This window comes from Manduca sexta, chromosome 10 (genome assembly GCF_014839805.1).
Source record: "Manduca sexta isolate Smith_Timp_Sample1 chromosome 10, JHU_Msex_v1.0, whole genome shotgun sequence".
In the NCBI taxonomy this organism is placed as follows: Eukaryota; Metazoa; Arthropoda; class Insecta; order Lepidoptera; family Sphingidae; genus Manduca; species Manduca sexta.
The window spans coordinates 3,174,323-3,199,869 of NC_051124.1; the positions used below are offsets into that span (position 1 = coordinate 3,174,323).

The following is a 25,547-nucleotide window of genomic DNA, read 5'->3' on the forward strand; positions in this document are numbered from 1 at the left end:
ATCATTTAACGCTTCGGTTGCCGACAATTATACTCGGCAAATAAAAAGCCTCAGCGTTTCGAGACAATTAAATAAATTTGAGTGAAATTGCTTTAAAAACTTGCGGATTTGCTGATTTTTTCGAGTCAAACGTAAGCATATTGTAAAAGGGATCTTTTTTTGTTAGGAGAATTATTAACTTCTTTGTCTCGTTGTATCTTGGACTTCAAAGTCATGGGTTCCTTTTCCACATCAGGCAAGACTTGAATTTTCCTAATATGGTTTGCTAGGTTTGGATGCTTTGATGCTTCCGCGCAGTAATCTTAATGCAACAAGATACCCCGGGACCGTCCCGTATACACCGCAGAAGACCAGGAACCAAGAAGACCAAGTTGGTATGCTGGTGTAAGATGCATAGATTTAGGAACTAATTCTATTGCTCACTCGGATGATCCTATACTCCAGAGTGTCGATATTCCCTAAGACCCGTGAAACTAACAAGATCGCCCCATTACCTCCAGTGGTGGCAGCGGTAACTCGTTTGACCCGTGAGAAAATATCTTAAGGATGTTGAAGTCAAACGGACGAGGGTTAAAAATCTATCTCGGCATAATTTCGCTTCATCTACATTATCCTCATTTAAGGCTTAAACAGTGTCAGTATAGTCGTTAAGTTTTAAACAGGCGCGAGACGTGGCTTATCTGTCTACACCTTACTTTGTCATGAACTTTCAAAGTCGACTTACATCATCCGCCAAGATCTAAGTTCTAAGTGAGACATGAAATGCCAAAGCCATTGGATCATCGTTTTTTGGTGAAATAACTGCCGACAAAGACCCTTTGTCGTTTTTCCGTGGTATTTTGTGCCAAGGGATCAAACGTTTGCGGCGTATTCAAACGGATTTGACAAAAATAAATTTGACTTCCAGATTATAATGTGAGCCTTAAAACACTTTGAGTATCTGAGTAAAAATATTTTCGATAGTTCTTATTGTAAAAGAAAGTCAATATGTATATTTTGAATACCATTATGGTAAGATATATAATTCTAGCCAACACCAAGACAAAAAAGGTCAATTTGATGCAATTTAAGATATTTTCCTTCCAAATAATAATGTTTATGTTATAGTAAAGATAAACAGTCACAATAACCTTGACCACATCCAAACTTATCTTGCCGTGGATATCAAAAACAATATTGAACTTTGTATAATAAGTTTCGAAGGTAGAAAATTGTTTTTTATGGATCATTAATCTTGGTACAGATACCAGCGGTCCATTTCTTGAACTCCGTACCACTGTGTAGACTATATAAGTTGTCGCGCAGACGCTGTCAATTCGTCATGATTCAGTAATTTCAGTAACTTCAGGAACTTTCAGTTTCATAATACACCAGTATTCGTGGAACTGTTAGTTTCATACTACACTACTGTGAATCTGACAGTGTTTGTAATAAGTCAATAGCATCTGCGCGGGATCCAATCTTACATTTCATTATAATAATAGAACTCCTACACGAAGTACTCAAACTTGATACTCATAACATTGTTGTATAATTAATGAGCAAAACGTTCATTGTCGAACAACTATATGAGGGAACTTAGTACGTCATATACTAATTATCAGACTATGTTGTATTCCACGAGGCTTCCCCTGCGTGGAAAGCCTTTCCCAAAATGCTCACTAAACACTATATTAATATTACCACCTGTACGACTGCATTCATGATATTTGGTATGTACGTAGTTGTGTGGGGTTTCCTTTCAGAAAATGTCACCTTTCGCTGTTATACAGTATAGTAGTCAATTTGGCAGGATAAAAACTAGACGCCATGTTCATAAATTGAAGTTCAGGTCTGAGGGACACTTAACCTACTGAACTCAATTGCGCTTGCTTTTCTCGTTATGAAAAAAACAAATTTCAAGTAGTCTTATACATTGTTCCTATTGTATTGTGACGTAATGAGTCTTTGGAAAGATAAGAAATTCGTTGAACACTAGCTTCTGATTCCGGCTCCACCTGCGTAGTCAATTAAAAACTGAGGGATAACGTAGCTTGTTCTTATTAAAAATAATATTTTAGATTTTATCTCCTACATCCAAACTTACAAACATTACATTACTTATTTCATTATTATTGTCTATCGTGTTGGATCCCTCGATCAAGGGATACAATATCTTTTGCCCGACGACCTTTTCCTTCGCTTTATTTCACTTTCCATCTAGTAATATGACGTCACTTTAAGTTGCTATAAATTTAAAAATATATGTAATTAGATAGCTCTTATAAGTTTATAAGATATTTTACTAATCACCGGATCTTAGACCTTATTAACCGTCAGATCGATTTATTCCACGTAAGGTAAACGTGTTGTCAACACGTGTTGGAGAAAGGATTTAGCTTGTATTAACGAGAAGCATGGTAATAATTTCCTTCATAAGGGGTTTCCAAAAGTATGTTGGATTCCAACATAGTGTTGCCTGAATAATTGAACCCAGTACTACCTATTTCAAAGCCGATGTCTATAGGGATTAGGCAAAAAATATAAATTAGAATTACCGGTTTATATAACTGATTTTTAAAATAGCAATACTGTATTTTTTTGCCTGTTCTTTATTATTGATTTTAGCTACGTATATCCATTTATTTCCTTGCAGTTTTTAAGCTACCTTAGACATGTTGATAATTGATAATATGAATCTCAAAAAGTCACAAATACAATATCGCATCTAATCAAATAATGTCACAAAAACAATATCGCAAATCATTAAAATTCATTAACTAAATATAAAAACACTTCTTATTACAAAGAATATTTATATCTAAAGCCAAGAAACCATTCTTATTTAAAGCTTTTTCATTCATTGTTTTCGCAGTAAGTGGTTTGTTTTCTAACTTTTATTTTTGCTGCCACACCAACATGATTAATAAACTTTTCGCCTTAACTCTTGTTTTAAGTAAATTACTTTCTATTGTGTATTAAAAAAAATAATGACTTGCTAATAATACACTTCAATCTTGAATTTATTTATTTGAATTTGTATAGTTTATTTTTGCAGCTAAGTTCGCGAGAAAGAATTGTTTGGCTAATTTTAAATCAATTCTATTTCAATGTACTCTTCGAGCAATCCTGTGGGATTGTCTTAGTGGCATAGTTGTATTGCATACGCCGTTTTACTACCCGAAAATCTGGCTTCAAATCTCGAATAAAAAAATTGTGACTGCATTTTTGTCGCAACATAAAACCATACGAGATGTTAACAATGATTTTTCTTCTACAGATAATATGCACCATGGAAACCTCCAACATCACACAGGAGAATGGCACAGAGAACTACCAGCCGTACTACGAACGGCCAGAGACGTATATAGTGCCCATCATCTTTGCGCTGATCTTCGTCATCGGCGTCGTCGGGAACGGAACCCTGGTGGCCGTCTTCGTCAGGCATAAAGCCATGAGGAATGTTCCTAACACGTGAGTATTTCATATTACAACAGTGACCACTGGACTCAATACCGGTCTTAAGTACAACCTTGCGCCCATGGTGGACATTTTTCATCGTCCCAACGGCTTTCAATTGTCGCTCTTTAAGGACCTTTTTTCTTGTATTCTTGCTCATCTGATAAAGAGTATGCATACAAATTGAGCCTGTGGCATTTTTGGCATCCCCTTCCACCTTCAAATACACCGGGAATCTGCCTAGTATGCTCTCTTAACCCGGCGAGCATGAACCAGGGTATTGCATACCCTGCTTAAATTTAAAAGCAGCGTAATTTTTAAAATCTTCGTCTGCCGACGCGAGCTCGCTCAGTAGCTGGAGGCAGGGGTGTGCGGGACGGGGTGGTGGCGTGAACGCAGTATGGCGCGGGACACCGGCCGGGATATTCGTGCACAATCTTGTCTCGGGTATGTTATACCCTGCCTCATTTTTGACGTAATTATAAATTTTATACTATTTTTTATTTATTATTTTCAGATATTTGTTATGATTTTATTATATGGATTTGGTTTTATGTTGTTTTTAGTTTTTGGCGAAAATGGATGTTGAAAGTCAAGAAGAACGGATTCGTGCCATGTTAGAAGAGGAAATAACTGATTCATCTGGTGAGTCCAGTTCAGAGCAAGAAACTGATCATTGTAGTGAGCATGAAGTCAATTCTGACACGGAGCAAGAAGGTGAGGATTCAGTTGATGTATCATCCAACTCCAGAGAGGAAGAAGTTGTAGTGAATGAATCAGGTTACGACCCCGAAGACGATTTACCATTGTCTCAACTTAGACAGAGAATTTCAGCTTCTCGGCAAGTAAGTGGTCCTTTTTATACGTCTAAAGATGGAACCAAGTGGTATAAAAATTGTCAGCGTACAAACGTGAGGCTTCGTTCAGAAAACATCGTAACCGAGCATGCTTTAGTAAGAAATATTGCTAGAGATGCTGACACAGAGTATGAATGCTGGAATATTTTTGTGACTGCAAACATGCTTCAAGAAATCCTGATTCACACTAATTCGAACATTCGTCAAAAACAAAAACAAATCAAAAATGCTGTAAATGCTTTATCTTACATGCAAGAAACCACTATATGTGAGTTGAAGGCACTTATTGGTTTATTATACTTAGCTGGCGTCATCAAATCTAATCGACAAAGTGTGAGAGATCTTTGGCGAACTGATGGAACTGGTGTCGATATATTTCGCACCACCATGTCACTGCAGAGATTCCAGTTTCTGCAAAATGCTATGCGTTTTGATGACAAGTTAACAAGACAGCAGCGTAAACAAATTGATAATATGGCAGCGTTTAGAAGCATTTTTGAACAGTTTGTTCAATGCTGTCAGAATGCGTACTCTCCAAGTGAGTTTTTGACTATCGATGAGATGTTACTAGCATTTAGAGGTCGATGTCTGTTCCGCGTCTACATTCCAAACAAGCCAGCTAAGTACGGGTTAAAAATTTTAGCTCTAGTCGATGCAAAAACCTTTTATGTTTTGAATCTGGAAGTATACGCCGGCAAACAACCGTTAGGACCATATGCAGTTAGTAATAAACCATTTGAGGTAGTGGAAAGACTCATTCAACCAGTTTCACGATCACACCGCAACATAACATTTGATAACTGGTTTACTGGATATGAGCTAATGCTCCATCTACTAAATGAGCATCGCCTAACGTCGGTTGGAACTGTACGAAAGAACAAGAGACAGATTCCTGAAGCTTTCATTACAACTAACAGACAACCTAACACTTCACTCTTTGGCTTTCAGAAAGATATCACACTTGTTTCCTATGCTCCAAAAAAAACTAAGGTGGTTGTTGTTATGTCCACAATGCACCATGATAATTCAATAGATGAATCTTCAGGCGAGAAACAAAAACCTGAAATGATAACATTTTATAATTCGACTAAAGCTGGCGTTGACGTGGTTGATGAATTGAGTGCCAGTTACAATGTTAGTCGCAACAGTAAACGGTGGCCTATGACTTTGTTCTATGGTATCTTGAACATGGCAGCTATCAATGCTTGCATTATATATCGAGCAAATAAAAACATTACGATCAAAAGAACAGAATTCATTCGTAATTTGGGCTTATCAATGATCTACGAACACCTACATTCAAGAAAATCTAAAAAAAATATTCCAAGGTATGTCCGCCAGCAAATCGAAAAACAGCTAGGGGAGCCCTCATCTAGACATGTGAATGTCCCCGGACGATATGTCAGATGCCAGGATTGTCCATACAAGAAGGATAGAAAAACCAAACATTCTTGCAACGCTTGTACCAAGCCCATATGTCTGGAGCATGCAAAATTCATTTGCGAAAATTGTGCTTATCTCGACAGTAGTGATTAATCATATATTCAATACATTTTTTCAATTTATTATTTTATTTATGCGGAGGATCTCATTATCTTTTAGTTTCAAGTTGATTTATATTCCAAAGAATAATATTCTTGTTGAATGCTTAATTTTTGAAAATCTATAAACTTTTGTTTCTATAATTACATAGTATAAGAAAATCATAAATAAAAAATATTATTACTTAACTAAGACCTTCTATCATTTAATTCCATTAAATAATTCATTATTTTACAAAATAAAATTAACAAAATCAAAAAAAGAATAATAGGTAATACATTATGGTACATTCATTTATGGGTATGTCCCACCCTGCCACATTCTTGATGTAACTTTTTTTCACCTCATGCTCGCCGGGTTAAAATCGGTACTTATTTGATGTATACCCATAGATTGGGGCAAAGGTATTTCTGGCATCTCCCTCCCCCTTCAGATACCTCGGGAACCTATCCAGCACATTCCCCTAAAGGCAGTACTAAGTGGATTTGGTGTCTTGAAGTCAATTCCAACAATATTCAGTTTTTACTATGATATCTATTTGTTCAGGTACATCCTATCCCTTGCTCTTGCTGACCTGCTGGTCATCATTACCTGCGTGCCCTTCACTTCGATCGTATACACTGTGGAGTCATGGCCGTGGGGTGCAACCGTCTGCCGCGTGTCAGAAGTCGCGAAGGACGTCAGCATTGGAGTGTCGGTGTTTACTCTAACAGCCCTATCTGCTGATCGGTACTTCGCTATTGTCGACCCATTGAGGAAGTTGCATGCTACAGGTAAGACACTTTCTTCCTTATTAACGACTGATAAGTTGTTTTTATTTATTTTTTTAGCTTAGTTATATAATTCTTTATACAGGCCTAATTAACGACTGGTGATTTTTTTAAATTTCTTTTATTAGCTTGGTTGTAGAAACTCGCTATATACAGGATCATTGTAACATTGCGTTAATAAAGAAAACCACATACTTGTCTTTAGAGACATAGAGAATAAGGCCCCTGATAAGTTTTAAATGAATGAGATAAATAGGCTTGCTCCTTTTTCCATCTGCTCTTATGTGAAGTTATAATTTCGGATCAAAGTATTTTTATGGTTGTGGTAGAAATGATTTGCCTTAGTCTTTACGATGTCTCTGTCTGTTATGAATTACTCTAGAGGATCGAAACTCGAGCAAATCGGTTTAGAATAAACTCCACAGTCTTCCCCCATCTGACAAGGGAACCGAAGATCTCACATTCTGCTACGATATCAAACTGGAGATTAAGTAATAAGTTTATTGGACTAAATATTACGGAAAATAAAATATCTTTTCGGATTGTCACCAGAATTATACAAGCTGGTCTTACTGGAAACACTGACAGCAAGAAATATATTGTTGAACAAAAAAAAATTAAAACACAAAAACCTAAATAACATAAGCAATGATTGCATCAACATTGGGCCTCCCATTCAGCTATATACTGCAATAATAAAATAAACACACACACATTATCACGCATTTATCCCCGAAGGGGTATACAGAGGTGCAACCAAGGCACCCACTTTTCGCCGAGTGTGTTCCATCCTAGGATGTGATAGGGGGCGAGCCTATCGCCATATCGGGCACAAATTCCAGACTCCGGGCTAATATTGAGCAGAAAAACCCAAATATCACTTTGCCCGACCCGGGATTCGAGCCCAGGATCTCAGAGCACTACCGTACCGCGTATGCAGTACAACTATGGCACCGAGGCAGTAATAAAATAAAATACTTTATTTATCACGTAGGCGAACAAAGTTGCACTTATGATACTGTTGTGCCTACTTATTGCATCATATAGTATGAATCTTTGAAATCAATATCATTTGCACGCACTCCCTATTTGGCACTGCTAAATTACTGTTGCATTTTGTATAGTCAGTCGCTCTTATCCTCCTCAACGAATACGTCCTATGTAAAAAATAGGCACTGAGGCTAGAAGTAGGCACAATATGTCAAAACAATTTATAAGAATAATTATTTTATCTAAATAACACTTAAGATCATTTATATAACTACAGATGTTTTAATACATATTATGTAATATGCAGCGCTGGTTTTTAATGCGTAGCCCATATGACGTACAGACATGAAATCCATGCTGAATCCATCCGGAATTCCATGTTCCCACAATCGATGAAATGTGAAACACGTTTGCATTAATCAAATTATTATTGGACGTTGATAAATTGCTCATTTTACGAATTCAGTAACCATTAATAAACAATTCAATGTTTACATATACGAAACATGATTGATCAAATATTTATGATTATACTCTGTACACCTGTCATAACTACATGAAAATCAGTAGTTTTGGAGATGTGAGCTAACAAATAAACAGATAATCAGACAGAAAATAATTCTTAAAATCCGTTCAGTATGCATTATGGCTGTGTGATGACGACAACAATAATAACACAGGTATCTTGACAATACATTTATTAGATATACTTATTAAAACTACTATTAAACATGTTTAATAGTGGTCATGGACTAAGCTGAAGCCACCAAGAGGTACAGTGTGCAGAAATGACAGTCGCCAGAAACGGAGTCACTCGACATAGTGATGTGTCTTTAGTAAGGAGCTTAGACTGTAATACATCACTATATAATACAATATTTTCGGAGAAAGCAGTATAGACAGTAATTTAGAGCGAGTGGTCATTAACAAGTAACAACAGGAGATAGAAAACAGATGTACATACATATTATTATAATACATTACGTACAACAAAAACAGTTTCCTTTTATTTTTCAAAGTCTGTCAAAGTTTGTCAAAGCAAAGTGACCCCACTGAACCTGATGGTAAGCGGAGCGGGGAGATTACCCGTCACCGATCGACACAATTATGCCGGCCATTATGAACCGGATATACACAGATTGATCTCGGAATGCAACACATACGTGCCACTATGGCAGGTTCTAACACCTTGTGTACGGTGGTCGCTATCTGGGCGAATACAAAATATATCCTAGAACCAGCAAATATAGTAAATAGTTCCTCAAAACAGTCTTTTTACGATGCCTTCTATATAAAGTTTTTCCAGTAAATACGTATTGAGGAAGCTATTAAGCAGCAGCGGCTTATTTCCCCAGAAACGTGGCTAATATCAAGATATCATTAAAAGGAATAGCAGGAAAATAGTGACAACGTGAAGGAAACAAAAGCTATCTTGTCTATCTTAAGCCCCGTGTACACTGGCCGGATAGCCGTGACGTGACATCCATCACATAACCTCTCAACGTTACTTGGTCTTCACATCAAATGCACTTCCATGCACGGGGACATTTGTCGCGGTTTTAGTCACACAGCCCAGTGTGTGTATCTCTTGGTTGTAATTCACATTGAGGCTTACAATTGCTTGCGAACAACCCTCCCTCCCCCCTCCTCGCTCATTCTGGTAAGATCTCATTCTTTCCCCACTTTCCATCGGCCTCCTGCAGTAGTGGCATGATTCCAGTAGGCCTTGCTAGGTTTCCCCCGACGTAGATTACAGGTATTCTTCAGAAGGGACTTTTTTTAATGTTATATTTTACATAGTTGGAACCGCAATATTAGGTTTCGGGTTCCTTCTTCAAGTATGTTAAAGTAGTTGTGTACCCAATGTCAACCTGGTGTTTAAAATTTGTGCCTAATGAGCACAGTAAAAATTAAAGGCACTAGTTAGTAGGCCCCTCTCCCTTTCGAAAATTAAATACGAGTATGTATGTCGTTTATTTTGAATCCATGATCAAAATCTGTTTTATTATATTACGCGATCTTGTAACCCACCTAGTGTATAGAGACCCTTACGTCCTGTTTACTTGTAAAGGACCAGAACTGTCACAGCAAATAATCTGGAATCATTTACATTTGGCTCACATCCAGACTTCCATTTAGAATAATAATAAGCATCACTTGTTATAGGGACGCGTTAAATGCAAAATGGCGACATATAGACAGGTTTTATTCGACACAATCATTTCAAACGTAATAAAAAGTTACGACTTTATGTATATTTTACTAAGAAATGTTTTTGCACGCAATGTCAAAGGTTTTAGATTATTTCGTTAAGGTTATCTAATAATGCTCGTGCTACATCCACGTCTAATGACAATAATTCATAATTATTCGAGACTAACAGTAGACATGGCCCGAAAAATTATTAAGCGATAACTTCACAACATCATTTCATTGAATACATCAAATTACACATCAAACCAATTTATTACTGAAAGTAACATATTTAAAAACAGGCTACCAACACCTTTCACTTAATAACTAGAATTGTTCATTACTTGTCTTATTTATAGTTCTTTGTGTTTTAAAATATTTCCTTCATTTCTTGTGAGCCGTAATCTCAATTTATGAAGCCGCTTTAGTCACCTCTACATTATTAAATCTTTCCCAAAGATAAATTAAACTGTGAACTTAATGAAACTATTTTTACTCACACTAGAACCTTGTTATTTAAAAGCTTTATTTTTAAACGTTAAGCCTTCGCCACGGTTACTTGTTTTTGTCATGTATTTTGCAATTAAAAATTCTAAACGTGTTATAAGATTACCAGCGCTTACCAGTGAAACATCGGTCTACTGGACTATTGAAGACTTTTATACAACCTTGAAGAGCCTAGTTGGATGTAGATCGGACTGCCAAAACGAATGACTGCAAGTCCAAATCCTAAGGATACGCACCTCTGATCTTGTAAATGATGTGTGTATTTTCTGTGAATTATCGCTTGCTTTAACGGCGAAGAAAAACATGGTGAGGAAACCTGCATACCTAAGAAGTTCTCTATAAGAATTTTGAAGTATGGTCGACAAATCCGTACTAATCCAGCGCGGTATACTAAGGCCTAATCTCTCAGTAGGAGACCTGTGCCCAGCAGTGGGACAGTATATAATACAGGGCTGATATTATTATTATTTATACATCATATAGTCATGGCAATGACTTCACTGAACCTGCTGCTAAGTGGAGTGACGTACAGAGGTCATAGTTAAGACGCCTCTTTTTAATCATGAGGGCTAATAGATAACAAAAATATGTCTTCTTCTTTCATATTATGGCTCCCACTGTTTATTTATCGGTGATTTAGTCAATGCCGAGAAATAATAGCAGAGACAAAAAAAGCGTAAAACAAATCCACTTAATCTCCAAAAATATGTTAGGAATAACATAATACCTTAGCAATGATTCTGTCACTTAGATATGTCATTCCTTTGCTTTTTTTGTTTTCTACTGGCGGTAACGATTGTAGAAATGGGTTTTGGCTACGGGCCCAGAGAGAGTATCGACAGAAAAGATAAATCCAGTCGCCAAAATAAGCCGGCCTAAAAACCTACACAGGCTGATCTTCAACGCACACTTACATGAGCCGCATTATCGCGTTTTGCATCATGTTTACAGCGGTCGCTATCCGGTCGGTTACAAATACCCTGCAAATGTAGGTAAATAAAGTCCAATTTAGTATGACAATCGTTAGTGACATGGGCTTTAAATAAGTATTTGTCCAAGTAATGTTCCACCATGAGCAAATGTAAATAAAAGTTATTTTTGTTTGAAAACGTTCAGCTCCATGAGCTGTAAATGAGTCTTCGTCTCAGTAATAATTTACCTAAGTATCTCTTAAGTTTTAAATCCTATTTATAGGTAGTAATTAAAGCAATCCAAGGTACGTCTCATACTCAAAGGATATTTCTCATATTAAATTGTTTCGTTAGTAATAAAGCGCCTTGAATTGAATCTTATTGAATACCAGACTTAGGAAACAAGAACAAGAGATATTAGACTTCTTAGAAATTATACCGGTAAATTAGTAATAATGAAATTATATTAAATACCTAAGATCTTAATATGTCCGAGACATTATATAATGAGTTGATTCATTGCTAAATGCTGTTAAGGGTTGTACGATTTTAAATAGATATTTAATGCATTGAACTATCTAATAATATCAGCCCTTTATATACTGTCCCACTGCTGGGCACTTGTCTACTACTGAGAGGGATTAGGCCTTATTCTACCACGCTGGCCTAGTGCGGATTGGTAGACTTCACACACCTTCGAAATTCCTATAGAGAACATCTCATATGTGCAGGTTTCCTCACGATGTTTTCCTTCACCGTTAAAGCGAACGATAATATCACAAAGAATACACACATGATTTTAGAAAAGTCAGAGGTGTGTGCCCTTAGGATTTGAACCTACGAACATTCGTCTCGGCAGTCTGTTCCGGTACCAACTAGGCTACCGCCTCTTTACATAGTTGAAACATAATATTAAAGTTTGCGTATCAAACGCTCATCTTAACCTCGTGTAAAATACGTCAAGAATTAAAATGTTTAGTGAGGTCACCTATTTATGTTTTTATAACTGATTCGACTGCTCGCAGCTTCAACTGTGTGAAAAGCCTTCCTCGCTACAAAAGTCGATAAAACACAACATTTTTTTTTTCTTTTATTGCTTTGAATGACAAGACGAGCTAGCCGTTCGCCTGATGGTAACCAATACGACCGCCCATAAATAGTAGAAACACCATCCAACACCTTGAATTACATAGTATTGTTCGGTATTCCACTGCGGTCGCCATCCTGAGACATGAGATATCAAGTCTCATTATGTCCAGTAGTTACACTAGCTACAATGTCCTTCAAACCGAAACACAACCCTGAATACACACTGTTGCTTGGCGGCAGAAATAGACAGTGCGGTGGTACCTACCCACGTGGACTCTTACATATGAGAGACCTAACACCAGTAAACATGACGCTAGTTTAAAAAATCAGATTAAAAAAATATATTTACCATGAGAGCAAATTACAGGAATAAAAAGTAGCCTATGTACTAATGGTATGAATAACTCACCATGAGAAGTGTAATTAGGTTTCTTTTTACAAATGAAAAAAATCAAAAGCACACACACATCACGCCTTTATCTCCGAAGACGTAGGCAAAGGTGCAAATAGTGCACTTGCTTTTTGCCACGTGTATTCTGTCATCTTATGTTATAGAGGACGAACTCATCGCGATATCGAGCACACATTCCAGACTCTATTGGAATTGGAGAGCATATCTGGAGCTAGCTGATATTGAGCAGAAAGACCTAATATCACTTAACTCGACCCGAGATTTGAACCCGAGACGTCCAAACCGTGTGTATCGCGCATGCAAATCACCAAAACAGTCACAAATTACGTACAAACATGTTAATAATCCACTCAAATATTCAATTAGCGACATTGCAACAATTTAACAAATTAATTCCATGAAATGTTTCACACTAAAATGTCATTTTAAGGAACAATCGTGCTGGTCCCGTCGTACAGTTTCTATTCGACGAGGAAATAGGAAATTAAATTTTGCAACAATTATTTTACTGTACCATAAAATCATGACAACGAGCTTTTCGTCGGAAAATGAAAGATCACTTGTACTCCATAGAAATTAATTATTAAAATTAATGCCCTGACTAAATTGTGGTAACTATTTGGACTGGAATAATTTGGGTATAATTAGAAACTAGAGTTCTCTGCTTGAACTAATACTTATATCATTTGAAGTTAAGCGGTTGGGAAAACGACGAAGCATTTTAAACTTTTTAACTAGACGATACGTGATAGCCAAGATACCTCTAGACTCTAGTATTAAATGAGTAATTTGTTATATACAAAGCTGATTTTCAACTTTTGATTAATTTGTTCTCTAGACAAAATTATCTACACTATGGCCAGATGCGCTATAAGCCTCTCGAGCAGTTTAGAAGCATTTCTATGTTATTTATTGTCTAATGACTCTTGAAGCACACACTGCCGCCGGTATGATATATTTTATATCCGCCCGGGTAGTGACCACCTACACAAGGTATTAGAACCCGTCATAGTGGCTTACGTAAGTGTGTCGCGATTCGGGACCAGCCTTAGCATATTCGGTTCCAACAGGCCGTCATAATTGTGTCGACTGTCGAGGGGTAATTCTCATCAGTCGACATTCTCTTGGACTCCACTTCAGTTATCATCAGGGGTGACTTTGCCGTTCCCTAAAAAAAAAATACTACTAAAATTATATCGAGTGAATTTTAAATAAGTAGTTAGTTTTCGGGTACCTATGTGATTTTATAATTTTTTATAAGTAAATAATCAAGTGATTTAAATTTGATCTAAGTTTTTTATTCAACACTGTGGAAAAGGTAGACCACCGCTGCCTATCCTTTCGGAATATGGACGTGTAATATGTCTATTTATAACGTTTATTTATTGGTACTGCTTTTTGCCAGAGATATCCAACCATTTGGCACATAATACCGACAAAATTCTGAAAGTCATTTAGATTTGAAATCAAGTCTGCACAAGAATAAATTACATTCGGAAATAGCTCTCCGAATAAATTGGGTTTGAGAACATATAATCTTATATTTATTGGAGGGATTAAATGTATTATTTATTCTATTCCTTTATAATAATAAATTGTTTTGCTTACGAGAACTAATGCTGGAATTTTGGGGCTTAAGAGCACTGGTTTTGGAATCTATGGAGCTCTGTACTGCATCGCTATTTCTGTTTTAAATGTAAATGTAATGTGAAAATGTTATAGTGTAGTGCCGGCATAGTACGTGGCGTATTCAATATTGACAACTTTTGAGTAAAGCAATATCGACTTTGTGTTCTTTATGTTTAAAGATGATATTGCATTGGCCAAGTAAGGGAAACATTCATATACGCCTAGTGTTGTAGCTCCAGTATAATGGAGAATATGAATGAAATTTTGGTACACGAATACATCGTGACATTAACTTTTTTTTTATTGTTTAAATGACGAAACGAGCTTACCAGTTGCCTGATAGTAAGCAACACTGTCGAAAAACAGGAAAAACACCATCCAACACCTTGAATTACAAAGTATTGTATGGTATTCCACTGCGCTGCTGCCGCGCCATCCTGAGACATTAGATGTTCAGTCTTATTATGTCCAGTAACACTGGCTACAATGTCCTTCAAACAGGAACACAACAATGACTACATACTGCTGCTTGCCTACTTAATCGGACTTTCACATATGAGAGACATACCACCAGTAACTTGATTTAACTTCTTTACTCAACACCACTCAGATTTCTTTCTTTCAACACAGAACAGAAATAATCACAAAAATCTGTTGAAAACGAGTTTTATTTTACGCCGTACAATATTATCGACTAACCTCATTCATAATTTCGTATCACAGTAGTGTATCTACGATCTATGGGTGTAACACAAATCTGAAATACAAACTTTGGTTCTTTGAATACAGCTTCTGACGATTTTATTTATTTAAAACTAAAATTTAAATAAAACTACATGCATTAAAAATATAGAATAATATGAACCCTTTGTCATGGAGATATTTAAGACCGACCTGGTCAATTCTCTTTATTTTAAAGGTTTTATTTTAACATTTTTACATATATTATATTAAAAAAAAAAACATGCGTATAACAAAATTAAAACCCTCCGATGACGAAGCTCAAGACCCAGGCCACCGGCGGTTAGGGATTCAAAGTGAGGAATCTCCTCACAATGCGCGCCGTGTCCAGCAATACTGCCTTCTGCATCTGGCCTCCAACCCAACGGTCAATTGAGAGCTTCTGAAGATGTTAGACCAACCTTATCATTAAGGTGGTTAAAATTAAGATCAACCTCATAGCCGCTAAACATTTTTACTTTCCTTTGTAATTTCATATAAACCCGCTTTAAAATCTTTTTATGAGTTTATTTTGGTACCGTATGAGATGTTTGTATTATGTTTTAAGCCGCGCGAATGCTCGCGGTACAGTAACTTTAATTTCAAGAGAACCACAGCGCGTCGTGCCGGCTACTTGAAGATAATTCGGCTTACTGCGAATTCAAAAATGCAATTTGATTTAACGTTGAGTTGGAGAACATTTTTGAGTTATTAAAACTGTTTATTTGCTCGTTTGTACAGTTCTTAGTTCTACCAAAGTTTATGAACAGTTTTAAGTCAGAATATATAGAATAAAATGCGACACGAAATTTCTGTTGGACAATTAAATTAGTTATTAGTGGATTTTTTAATTAGATTTTAATTTATTTGACGTATAGCTTTTTTTTCATGTTTTCAAACTCGGCCATTAGTTATAAATTAGGCTTACGAGACCTTAAAGGAACCTTTATAGAATCAATTATATTCCTCCTTCTGTTTGTCAAGACACTTTTTTCTCAGAAACGCGTAAAGCTATTTCAAGGTGAAATTTATATTAAATACTTGGAACTACGCTCTCTTTTAGTTGTAAGAAAATCAAATTTCTAAGTCAAAGCGATCAAAAAATATGATCGTTTGTGTCGCATATTTTGCGATTTCACTCGGGAATCAAAACCTATAATCATAAAATTTGGCAAGAAGCAATGTCAAAGAAACCTGCAAACCGTAAATATTTGTACTTTAATAAAAAAGGCGTTTTTACTATTACAACCTTTTTATTTGCGGTTGATGTAATAACTGTATCTACACTTCAAACGGCAAAATTAGGTTTGTGACGTTTGAACTAACATAAATACTTAGATACCACACTTAAAAGTTTGCACGGAGCCCTCGGTGCGCGAGTCCAACTCGCACTTGCCCGGTTATTTTAAGCTACCGTTATTTAACAGCGTAAAACTCAATTTTGCGGAAGTCTGTTATCTCTAAAAAGTCATAACTCCAACGAACAGCTCCTCGAGTCCCCTCCATATCGTTTTATCGCTGTTGGCACGATACTGGCATTAAACCCAGTTTATCACCGCAGGATACACGCGTGACATTTATAAAACACTGATTTTATATGAACTGTGTATACATGCCCGACTTTAAATATAAGAGGTGCGCTATTCCGTCTACGAAGGCATATCTGCCTTTTTAATATTACAGGCGTTCTATTCGCTCGATTTATCAAAGGTTTTTGTTTATATTTATTTATGAAACGATGTTACAAAGATTTTAAAATTATGTGAGCCTTCAAAGGTTCCTTTACCTTACTACATTACCGTCCGTCACTATAGAATCACGTCAAAATTTACAGAATTACCAAAAGAGGATTTCCTCATCTCTTGTGAAGGAAATATAAGTATCAGTGTAATATCTTCCACAGTAATAGCAGCTCAAATTATGTCAATACATAGCAACGTCTATTCGCGCGCCAAACTTCATCAAAAGTCCTTCAGCTTTTGCGTTTATTTGGAATAGAAAAATTACGAAGTCTACAGCTGGAGATTGCTAATGAAAATAATACATTTGATCACAATATTAATAATTAAAAGTAATAAAACTATGCCGATAAATGTCCGATGCCAGGCTGAGATACGGCGCGGTTGCTCCGACAGTTTCATGTGCCGACTGACGTCAATATTGGACACGTTTCTCTGACGGTTCTACACGTGTATTCTGTTTTTGAAAGGATGCATAGCGCTTTCCATATACTAGATATATGTATCTAAACACATTAAACATAGATGTAATGAGTAGAGGCAGCCTTGGGGAAGGCGAACCGTGCGACCGTCCGGGGCCTCGCGTGGTGCTTTGAAGGACCTTTTTTACTGTCTTATCGACGAAACTGAGACACTTTTATTGTTTTGACCGGGGCCTCGCGCCGCCACTGGTAATGAGTAGGTTGGTTTATCTACATTTTTGAAACTCGCTTGAACTAACTTTAACTTTAAATTCACCGATGCTGCAATATTTTAAAATTTAATGTACAGGTGCGCAATGCAAGAATATTATGAATCTAATTTTAAATTTTTATTTTCTGCGCTCTCGTTCTTGCTTTTGAAAAAATGGACTACTTAATACCCGTCTTGAAGTACCACTTACTTTTTTAGTAAAGGTTTTGCACAGATGAAGTTTTTTCAAGCCGAAAGTGTGGTTTATGGTTTTCTTTCTGTGTTTCTAGCATGCATACAGTTTTCAATAGTACATTTCGCTGCATCGCAGTTACTATGCATTAAAAGGCGTTAGTATCTATAAAATACGCCATAATAGGTCTATTAAGGGCTCTTCGCCACGTCAAATAAACACCACTAGTATTTAATTACGAAGAAAAACTGCAGCAGTTTTTGAACACGTATTAGAGAAAAAAATTACAATTTCATAAAGTTATCCTTAAAAAGGTAGTTAATTTTTGGTCAAGTTACATTGATTCATAAATCTGGTTTTTTAATGTCCATAAGTCAATTAGGATAATAATAACTTATGGCAGATAATATTGAGCACATACCTCCTTTATATATATAATATAGGTAATTATAAATAAAATGATGGCAGAGATGACGATTTTATTAGTGACATTAGATTCTCATAATTCTTGATTATTCCTTATAAAAGGTGATCCAAGTAATCATAAAACTAAATGCTAGTTAAAACCAAACAACTCTAAGCATTATCAGCATTGACATAAGGTTCAACATAATTCTGTGCTAACCTGAATATACCGTATCCTAGATGACATGTAATAACAATTTAACAACATAAATATCAACACTAAGTTTATCACAAACATAAAGGCCAATAACAACCGCATCGAAACCAGCCGATTCCAATACTATCTTTATACAAGGTAATAAAGCAGTTTGATTCGATAATAAAATACAATACGATCTCTATCGGTTGTGTCGTAAACAAAACGATGGCTTTATGTGAAAATCTAAGTGAAACGCAGCTGTCGCTCCATTCGCCGGGACCTAGTCGTTACTACGATAGTAAACTTTAAAACAAGCATGGAATGCTGGGCCGTAGTTGGGTAAGAACTGGGGTCCATTGTCCCCAATCACTCAATCTTGATTTCTGTTGGGAAATTATTTATTATTTCTGATTACCAGTAGATGATTCTCAATAACAATACAAACAAAAAAAATGCACACAACATTAGCTAAATTCAATGCTCCTCAAGTAGGCAACCGCAGCTTATGCTGGGTTTCAACAACCACCTCTCGGAATTTTAGATATAAATAGGTACAATAGATTTTTTTTTAAAGTAATAGATTTAATACTTTTTAAAATATTGAGCGCTAATTATTTTATAACTGCACTGGTAGCCATAAATACCAGAGGAATTATTCATCGATGTTTAAATCGAAGTTCGCATTTTCAGAGATCTGACGTTGCTAAGAAACGCAAAGACCGGTGAAAATCATTAAGCTAATCAAAAGCATTGCGAATAGAAATTATAAATACGTTCCATTTGATATTTCCTTTAAAGATACGAAGTATGGAAATGTCTTACCTTTTGCTAATATTATAAATTCGTAAAAACGAATCCTAATTTATTTATTATAAACTCCCAAATACGTACTTGCAAATTAAGAGGGGACAATCTCTTAAGTATTGAAGTCTCCAGAACCACCTTAAAATATAAAAAATCTAAACATGCAAACATTTAAAACAAGGCTACATACATTACTTACAGAAAAGTGTTACTACACTATACAAGATTATTTACAAGATTCATTCATTGTTATTACTACATAATGTGTTGCTGCTAGATGAATATTATTGAAGATACAGTTATTCTACTTAATAACTTAATATTTATTGATCTGTTAATACTTAAAATTAGGAAGGTTTATTGTTTTGTTTAAGCTATAAATTTAGTAAGTTTATAATTTTGTGTATCTATTCATATATATTTTATTTGTTCTGCCGAAGGTTACGTATTTGCTTTAAACTTATTACTTAAATTCTAATCTAGATCTAAGCATCTATTTTGCAAACATTTATATGCTATGAAAGCAGATGTCAGCGAACTCTATCGCAATTACTTAAGACCAATGTACTTATTTACCCGATATCATGAATAAAAATTTGAATTTGAATTTGAAGTTTAAACCGCTATGAAAAAATTGGAAATGTTTGGAACTTAGATATATTATGTCCATGATTAACATCTTTTTGTTGTACTTAGATAACGTTATATTATATAAATTTACATGTATAATAATAACATCAGCCCTGTATTATCTACTGTTACCCACTGCTTGACACGGGCCTCCTCTATTACTGAGAGGGATTAGGCCTTAGTCCACCAGGTTGGCTTAGTGCGGATTCGTAGACTTCACAAACCCCCTAAATTCCTGTAGAGAATTTCTCAGGAATGCAGGAAATTCAGGTAGTCCGCCCCACACCCAAGTAGGCTGTCGCCGATTAAATTTACATAGTTTTACATCAATTCCAAGAAAGATCATTCACGAATGAGAAACTGCAAGCAAAACGTATTCTTTATATATTTTCAACGCAACTACTAGATATAATCTGCAATGAATAATTACCCCACATTAAAATCCCTAATCCATCCCTTTTAAAACACCAGATGTACATTAGAGTATAAACAAAAAACAACTAGATCAATAATTGTGCTCTTTTTGATCGGAAAAGTATAAAACTGTGTTGTAAACGCTCTTACAGGTTTGTTTTGCTTGGCGTACTACCAAATCCACTGTATTTAACTATCTTTGTTTGATTCGCAGATGGCTGCAATGACTATTGGCAGACTATTTTGAGTTTGTTTAGAATTTTGACAGAAATAAATCAGACTGTTTATAATGAAAATGAATGATTCAATCGACTGGAAACAATGTTTAATGGTCCTTACTGTACTGATGAAATTTAAAATGACGTATACCGGCGGCCATTTTGTTTACATGTGTTAGACCAGATTTTCAAACTTTATTTTTCTTATAGAACATTCAAAATTTTGCTGGTTCCGGTGGCTGTCTGCAGCTAAATTTGTAACATATTCCCCAGAACATGCAAGTTTTTACTTAAGTTAGCTGAGCTTCTTAAAATATTATCAGCCTACATTGAAGTCAAGCCCAAAATTTAATTTGTTACTATCAAAACCAAATAAATTTTCGTTGACCCCGCTTACGTATTGTGAACCACCCTCTTTTGGTCACGCTAATGTAGACCCTCCTGGAGTCTCCCGTAGACCCCCCTGGAGTCTCCCGTAGACCCCCCTGGAGTCTCCCGTAGTCCCCCTGGAGTCTCGCGTAGACCCCCCTGGAGTCTCCCGTAGACCCCCTGGAGTCTCCCGTAGACCCCCCTGGAGTCTCCCGTAGTCCCCCTGGAGTCTCCCGTAGACGCCATTGGAGTCTCCCGTAGACCCTCTGGAGTCTCCCGTAGACCCCCGTGGAGTCTCCCGTAGACCTCTGGGGGACCATCTGGATCACTTTGGGAATTAATGTGTTAGACCGATCACTTTTCAACCGTGCAATGGATCGTAACTTTATGCTGCGGAAATTAATCTTGGTTTTTATTTTAAATCCTTGCGTATTTGGTCCTTGTGTTTCTAATTCAGGTTCAAGTTCGAGTCGCGGGTCAGAAGTGATGTTGAGTTTTTGTCAATATCAGTTCGGAGTCTAGAATTTGTACCCGATATGGCTAGAGGCTCGCCCCTTATAACATCATTAGACATAACACACAGGCGAAAAGTGGAAGTCCTGGTTGCACGTCTGCCTATCTTTTCAAGGATAAAGGTGTGATGTGTATGTATAAAAACAAAACATATAAAAAGTTTACTTCAACTGATGCTAAATTTATATTCTGTTCATTCAAATAAAATACTCAAATTATTTACTGAACTATAATTATTTTGTAAGCTAACATCATGCTTTCACGTTTATTTATTCTTCAAAATTGGAAAACCTATTCCAATAGTTGCGAAACGTGAATCTACATGTCACTGAATATTATATGATATTTTCAATATTCCCAACATATTCTATTAGGCTAAACAAACCAGCTCCAACATTTTCATAGAGAATATTGATCACCATATATCACAGTAGGTAGTCAGCATCAAATATTTATTCACACGACTCAATACTGATACAAAGTAATATAGAACGTCTGGAACTTCTTATCAATGTATCATTTGGTGCTAACCCTACACCAACAGAAACACGCAAATACCAAGCTTATTGCAATCGCAAAAGATATAGAATCAGGTTAAAATGCACATAAAATACACTTGTCGACGTAGATGCGGAGCGAGAACATCTGTCAGAAAGGATTACCACACTTCGCTGCACTTACGCGTTCCTACAGAATTCTATAGGGTTGTAGTCGAGAAATATTTTTATAAAATCCATTTTATATCTATCGTTTACCAATTGTTGTGCTATGTGTGGTGAAGAATAACATCGTGAGGAATCTAACATATCGAGAATTCTTTAAAAAGTTATTTGAAGGTAATTGAAGTGCCCAAAACTGCAATAGGCCATTAATAGACCAGTGGAGAAGGGTAAAATTTTTCAGAAGGTTACTCGGGGCAAAAAGAAAATTTCCTTAGTTAACATAATAATAATAATAATATCAGCCCTGTATTATATACTTGCCCACTGCTGAGCACGGGCCTCCTCTACTACTGAGAGGGATTAAGCCTTAGTCCACCACGCTGGCCTATTGCGGATTGGTAGACTTCACACACCTTCGAAATTCCTATAGAGAACTTCTCAGATGTGCAAGGTTTCCTCACGATGTTTTCCTTCACCGTTAAAACGAACGATAAATTCACAATGATTTTAGAAAAGGCAGAGGTGTGTGCCTTTGGGATCTGAACCTGCAGACATTCGTCTTGGCAGTCCATTCCACAACCAACTAGGCTATCGCCGCTTTTAAATTTTAGATTAGTTAACATATGGCGGCCAATTTAACAGAAAACAAGAACAAAGAAGATAGAAAGACAAACGTAAATACTCCTAAAAGGGAAGCCGCTAGGAATCGAGTTGTATGAACGCTTTGCCATTGCAATAGACTAAGGCTTAATCTCAGTTGTAGAAAAGATCTGTGCTCAGCAGTAAGTAGTATATAATAAGGGCTGTTATTATATTATTTTTATATTTTACATCTTGGATTTTTTGCTGGAATACTTGGCATTCGTTTGGGGAGCCCAAATTCAACAATGGAAAGTGATAGGCTTTTTGATTCATTGATTTTGTATACTATTATTTTTACCGTTGCTGCTGACCGAAACGCAGACGCTTATAATTTATTCCCGAATATACACTAGATTAAAACAGTTGCAGATTTTATTTTATTTTTTTACTTTATTTATTTTGGGGTATTCGGGGAACTTACGGCTAATTTTACAAAATAAGTTGTAACTTAAATAACTATATGCCAATTACAAGCCTCCACGTGCAGAAGAAAAAATAAATAAATAATAATAACAATAATAACGATTATAATCTAAGTTTAAATAAAGTTTTAATAAAGTCTGCGCGATGGCTTAATGTACCAGTTGAAAACGGCAAAAAGAATTGTATCTTTGTATTATTTTTTTACAATATACGTTTTTATTCTTACCATACAACTTAATATCCAACAATAGAAAAATGAGCCATGCTACGCCAATTAAAATTTTACTTTATTTCATTTAGTGTAAAGCTTATATTACGGTAAAATAAAACTCAAGTAGTACTCGAATTCGTGAGGCGAGAGGTTTCGTTTAAAACAGTTTCTCTTCGCTCAACGGAAAGCTGAAATTAATAAAGTTAATACGAAAACAGCTTAGTAGTAATGTAAAAAGGTGCTGTTTTTACTTAAATTATAAGTCTTATCTTAATTATTCATAATTGGATATTTTCTGGTTATTGTTCGCGAGCTCACTAGCTTAATTTATTACTCTTTGTTATTTAGTCTCGCGCTTCAAGTTGGGATTTTGTTTCCCGTAATTAAACCCAGTGGCGGAGCAACATCTAAATTTCATGCGGGCAACATACATTTTGCGATGTCCTTTGGTAACGCAAAAAGATAAATTTGTAAAATAAATGAAACTGATAATTGTTATTACAATTAAAAGCTACAAAAAGACAAATATACATAAATTTTGATGATTAATGATGATGAAGTGATGTTTTAATTAAAGGTTTCGAAGTTTTAATGGTGAAAAACATTACTGGTCTAGTATTCGAGGCACGAGTCCTTTAGGTATGCGAGGCCGCAGCTGATGGCCTAACTCGTCCACGCTTTACGCCACCTCTGATTAAACTAGTAGAATCTTAATCATAAATAATCTTGATACCAACATCAGGTCCCTTAACATCATACATTTCTTGGTATTCTCTAGAATCTTCTACAATCTAATCCAATGTGGGGGTCAGCATTACATTACCATGTCTCAGAACGGCTTTAGATAAATTGTCACTGATCTTCAGACCTGACATTAATCTCTTCTGGTGTATACTGTCCTCGGCCAGAGCCCTAATTTCATTAGCATCCTCTATGTTACGACTAATTCCTATTGATTAAATATCGATTATAATCTTGCTTTTTACTATAGTAAATTTTAAAATTCGAAGATTTGTAAAATGTTTGGATGTTTGTTAGAAGTAAACGTACAAACAACTGAACGGATTTGGATAACATTTGGCTTACGGAGAGTTTATGTCCTGGATATAACTTACTACTTTTTATCCCGGTAATTTCTTCACATGAGAAATAATGGATTATTTCATCTGATTTATTAGACAGACGGCACTAGCGTCGCACGTTGATTTAGCGACTTTTGTAGCGGGAAAGACTCACGAGGGCGGAACAGCGAGCAGTTTCTCGTCTTTTATATATAAATATTCGACACGCGAATAATTCGATTCATACAGAATAATCGATTATCGCGCTTAATTGTGCTAGGCACAGCCCTAAACCGCAGTATTAATCCAGGCCCATTACAAACCACGCTACATTCACTTCAGTAAGCCGTTTTGAGATTTATAGCTTTTGCTAGTTATTGAAGCTTTCAATGTTAGAATAAATTATGCGATACACTAACGCGATTCGAAATTTTCAATCATGAGCCAAGATTTACACGTGATTTCTATCGCAAATACATTTATTTATTTATAATTAGGACAACCAGTAGTTGTTACATTATAAATAGCTCCAATAAAATATAACAGTAATGATAGGTTTAAATGCACAACATTTTAAGGTGTCACAGCATACATTGACAAAAAAAAATAACACCACACATATTAATATTAACTAGACATACATCATTAATGCGTACTATTTTACAAATAAAAGTAGCAACTACATTAAATTTAAATTAGTTTAAAGAAAAAAAAGGATGGGGACCTTGTGATATTCAAAAACAATTGAATACACATTGATGTAAACTGTTTTTTTATCCGAGGACAGTAATGTGATCCTGTCTGATGGTAAGTGGATAGGAGAGGGTGAGCGAATTACGTATCATAGCGGAACCCCATCACCCAATGGGAAACACAGATATAAACAAATATTCGATAGTAATCAAATGTCAGAAAAACAATCATTTGAAAAAAAAAGAATAAAACCTGATGGTAAGCGGAGTGGAGTCCAATAGAATATCGACTGACGAGAGATGATAACTCCTCAACACAATTACGCCGGCCATTATTAAGTTTCTGTTTTCTGTTATATTAATCCTAATGCCATGTTACCGAGGCCTTTTCTATTATGCTAATCGTGATGTAAGTACCCAAGATCTAAGCATTTAAGCCTAGTTTGGGTTCTATAAGCCAAATGTAAGGTACATCGTATTATGGAACAAATATTTTTAATGTTTAATTGAATACCTTATTTTGGTAATAGTCATTGCAATATGGATTATCAAATAATATTTTATATGTTTCTATCATAGATATTTTATTGGTAAGTTTTTTGAATTCAGTTATGACAGTCACTGCTAGACTGTATGGATATT

At 35.8% G+C, this 25,547-nt stretch overlaps 1 protein-coding gene across 1 annotated transcript in view; it reads left to right on the top strand.

The window, feature by feature from the left end:
- Nucleotides 1–25,547, top strand: part of LOC115443871 (neuropeptide CCHamide-1 receptor) — a 165,474-nt gene that overhangs the window by 128,852 nt on the left and 11,075 nt on the right. The window contains exons 2-3 of the mRNA XM_030169454.1: nt 3,260–3,453; nt 6,384–6,610. Of these exons, the coding sequence (XP_030025314.1) occupies nt 3,272–3,453; nt 6,384–6,610 (409 nt within the window). The 5' untranslated portion in view covers nt 3,260–3,271. The remainder of the gene's footprint in view (nt 1–3,259; nt 3,454–6,383; nt 6,611–25,547) is intronic.